The sequence below is a fragment of the Trachypithecus francoisi genome, unplaced genomic scaffold (genome assembly GCF_009764315.1).
Source record: "Trachypithecus francoisi isolate TF-2019V2 unplaced genomic scaffold, Tfra_2.0 Lachesis_group12, whole genome shotgun sequence".
NCBI classification, from domain to species: Eukaryota; Metazoa; Chordata; class Mammalia; order Primates; family Cercopithecidae; genus Trachypithecus; species Trachypithecus francoisi.
The window spans coordinates 42,074,031-42,078,391 of record NW_022681457.1 but is presented as its reverse complement, the minus strand read 5'-3'; the positions used below and the strand labels follow the sequence as shown (position 1 = coordinate 42,078,391).

General features: G+C 38.9%; 1 protein-coding gene across 1 annotated transcript; it reads right to left on the bottom strand.

Moving 5' to 3' along the window:
- Positions 1 to 2,171: 2,171 nt before the first annotated feature.
- Positions 2,172 to 3,071, bottom strand: LOC117092149 (40S ribosomal protein S4, X isoform-like). The gene has a single exon (XM_033225394.1). It carries the CDS (start codon positions 3,039 to 3,041, stop codon positions 2,250 to 2,252), a length of 792 nt encoding a protein of 263 aa, XP_033081285.1. The 5' UTR covers positions 3,042 to 3,071; the 3' UTR covers positions 2,172 to 2,249.
- Positions 3,072 to 4,361: the final 1,290 nt, after the last annotated feature.

The window sequence follows — 4,361 nt, the reverse complement described above, 5'->3', positions numbered from 1 at the left end:
GTTGTTGACATATTTTGTTAGAAGATCCACCTGAAATACAGATATCAGTAATATATATAAATTCCTAATTGAAATGACAATCCCAAATTTTCATTTTCAGTAGATACAAAGTTGCTTAAAAATTGTTCAATTAGATTTATAAATCAGAAAATTTTTGCTATACCACAGTTCATCCCAAAACACTATATTAAAGCAACAAGGCTTTATCATTTCTCATTATTCTATGAGTTGGTTGATTGAACAGTTATTTTTTCTTTTGTTTTTTTCCCAGATGTGGTCTCATTATATTGTCCAGACTGGTCTCAAACTCCTGTGCTCAAATGATCCTCTAACCTCAGCCTCCTGTGTAGCTGGGATTACAGGCAGAGGCTACTGCATCCACTTGGTTCAGTGCTGTAAAATGGTCCTTGTATTAGTCCGTTCTTATACTGCTATAAAGAACTACCCAAGATTGGGTGACTTATGAAGAAAAGAGGTTTAATTGACTCACAGCTCCACACAGCTAGGGAGACCACAGGAAACTTACAATTATGGCAGAAGGTGAAGGGGAAACAAGACACCTTCCTCACAAGGGGGCAGGAGGGAGAATGAAAGCAGGAAGAATTACCACATACTTATAAAACCATCAGATCTCATAAGAACTCACTCACTATCATGAGAGCAGTGTGGGGAAACCACTCCCATGATTCAGTTACCTCCACCTGGTATCTCTCCACACGTGGGGATTATGGGGATTATAATTCAAGATGAGATTTTGGGTGGGGACACAGCAAAATCATATCAGCTCTATTCACTTGTCTGCATAAGATATGTATGTTAGGCCATTCTTGCATTGCTATAAACAAATATCTGAGTAATTTACCAAATATCTGGGTAACTTATAAAGCAAAGAAATTTAATTGGCTCACAGTTCTGCAGGCTGTACAGGAAGCATAACAGAGGCATCTGCTTCTGGGGAGGCCTCTTGAAGCTTCCAGTCATGGCGGAAGGCACAATGAGCGCTTGCAGGTCAGATGGCAAAAGCAGTAGCAAAAGGGTGTGTGGGAGGTGCCACACACTTTTAAACAGCCAGATCTCTCAATAATCCATTCACCAGTGCAAGGACAGCACCGAGAGAATGGCGCTAAACCATTGATGGGAAATCGGCCCCCATGACTCAATCATCTCCTATGAGGCCCCGCTGCCAATACTGGAGATTATAATTCAACATGAGATTTGGTCAGGGACAAACATCCAAACTATATTAATATGATTGCAATGTTTGGGACCTCTTGGATGGCTAGGACAGCTGGAATAGCTAGCTGGTTTCTCTGTCCATGTGGTTTGCAGCTCTTCAGAAGGCTGACCTGGGCTTGTTCACCTGGAGGCAGAAGGGTTTCCAACAAAAAAAAGTTGTTGAACCCTAAAACAAAAGCACTTTTTAAGACTCTGCACTGTCTACATACACTGTTGCCCCAGTGGTCAAAGCAGGGGAGAAACAGCCTCCACATCTTAATGGGAGAGTCACCAAAGTCATATTGCAATGGAGCACACATATCATGAAGCATGAAAAGGTGGTGGTTACTACTGCACTATACCACAGTTGATGCCAATGCTTCCAACATTAAGAATACACATTTATAATCTTATATTTTAGTATGTAAGTATAGCAAATTGGGGTAATAATATGCATGGATCTTAGAGGCAATAATATGTATGGATCTTGAAGAGCAAGTATTTTCCCTCAATCCATTGTTTTCTTCTGTCATCTGATTAGGCTGTCATTTTTACCTGTAGAAGAAAAGTAAAAGAGACGAGAATGTTCCCAACAAGTCCACTCCCCACTCCTCACACACACCTGTTCTATGTTATGGTAATATGATTAATAGGTCTAAAGGATTGGAGTAAGTGGGGTACCTTGTTATTTTCTCTTTTCACATTATAGAATAGATTCTTGTGAGAGCAATGACATAGTTGTTTATCTTAATTTCCATCTCATGAAAGCTAAGTTAATGTACATTATCACTGAAAAATCACTAGATTACTGACTGTGCCCATTATACTGCAGAATAGTAATTTAATCATTCTATGCAGTAATTCACATTTGTTCGTTGACCTAGAGGGCTAGATATTGTTTTGGAACTTCTTTTATTTTTAAATGTTGCCAAATTGTTTACTTAAAAACATTTGTCTTTTTTTTTTTTTTTTTAATCCTGCCACAATATTTTTAATTACGTACAAAGGTCTGACATGGCACCCAGGGGCCCATTTCACCCACTGCTCTGTTTGGCCGCCAGTCTTTTGTCTCTCTCTTCAGCAATGGTGAGGCGGATACCCTTTCCTCGGGGAAGAGAAATCCATGGTTTGTTGCCCTTGCCAATAACAAAAATGTTGGAAAGTCGAGTGGCTAAGCTGTTGCCATTGGCATCTTTCACGTGAACCACATCAAAAGATCCAGGATGCCTCTCTCTGTTGGTGATCACACCAATTCTTCCCAGGTTAGCACCTCCAGTCACCATACACAGGTTACCAGTGTCGAACTTGATGAAATCAGTAATCTTGCCAGTCTCCAAATCAATCTGAATGGTATCATTCACCTTGATGAGGGGATCGGGGTAGCGGATGGTGCGGGCATCATGAGTCACCAGATGAGGGATTCCTTTTGTGCCCACAAAGATCTTTCTCACTTTGCATAACTTGTACTTGGCCTCCTCAGGTGTAATACGATGTACAGCAAAGCAACCCTTGGTGTCATAGATCAGACGGAAATTCTCTCCCGTCTTGTCAATGCTGATGACATCCATGAATCCAGCAGGGTAGGTTATATCAGTTCGGACCTTGCCATCGATCTTAATGAACCGCTGCATGCAAATCTTCTTTACTTCATCTCCTGTCAGGGCATACTTAAGTCTGTTCCTTAGGAAAATGATGAGGGGGAGACACTCTCTCAACTTGTGGGGACCGGTGGATGGACGAGGAGCAAACACACCGGTCAATTTATCCAGCATCCAATGCTTTGGAGCTGCTACCCGTTTCAGATGCTTCTTGGGACCACGAGCCATGGCTGCGTTAGGCAAGGAAAGAGCAAAAACATTTGTCTTAAAAAATGGGTCTAGTTTGGTATTTCCATTGTTTTTATCTTCAGAATGAGATATAAAATCTGTCTATCTTGATATAAGAAGCAGTCTGGTATAATAGGAAAGGTCATAGAGTCAATTGAGTTAAACTCTAATCCCACTTTTATTATTTACTACCTCTATGACCTAAGACAAATCAGTTAAAATCTATAGGACTTAGTTTGTATTTTTTAAAAGTAAGGTAAAATCAAATATTAAAAAGAGGTAAAATAAAACTAGTAATTGGACTGGTCGCAATGACTCATGCTTGTAATCTCAGCACTTTGGGAGGTCAAGGTGGGCAGATCACTTGAGGTCAGGAGTTCAAGACCAGCCTGGCCAACATAGTAAAACTCCATATCTACAAAGATACAAAAATCAGCCTGGCATGATTGTGGGTACCTGTAATCACAACTACTTGGGAGGCTGAGGTGGGAGAATCGCTTGAATCCGGGAGGCAGTGGTTGTAGTGAGCTGAGATTGCGCCATTGCATTCCAGCCTGGGGGACAGAGAGACTCTGTCTCAAAAAAAAAAAATACACACACACACACACACACATATATTTTATATATTGTATATAATATATATATTTTATATATTATATATAATATATTATATATTTATATTTTACATATATAAAATAACTCCCCTTTCTATACCATAAAAGTACAAAAGATATATCATTTCAAAACTTTAAAGCAGCATGTTAATGTAAAGCATTATCTCTGTTAGGGCTATCTGATCTTGTACATAATAGTAACAAAAATATTGACTTATTTCTGCTGTTACCCATTATTATTAAAATAGTAGAAAATGATAAACAATTTTGAATTAGACTAAAATGTATGATTTAATATACTTTATAGGCCAAACATTTTTGCACTGGATCAACAAATCCTCCAGTGTTTTATTATTATTATTTTTTTAAAGACAGGGTCTCACGCTGCCACCCAGGCTAAGGTGCAGTGGCACAATCATAGCTCACTGCAGCCTGGCACACCCCTGTGTCAAACAACCCTCTTGCCTCAGTTTCCTGAGTAGCTAAAATTATAGATGTGCACCACCATACTGAGCTACAATGTTTTAATAGAGTAAATATTTTTGAATGGCACAAATATCATAGAATTGTAAAATGTAAACCCCTAAGTATGAGCATGAAGAATAGGAATCACAGGAAGTCAAAACATTGTGAAGGTAACTCTAAAGTCAAGATGAAGTAGCCATTTATACCTTAAGAACTTTTAATATATTTCATTCCAATAAAT

Bases quoted from the DNA above. Each gene is read 5' to 3' on its own strand.
- LOC117092149 (XM_033225394.1), bottom strand. From the start codon at position 3,041: ATGGCTCGTGGTCCCAAGAAGCATCTGAAACGGGTAGCAGCTCCAAAG.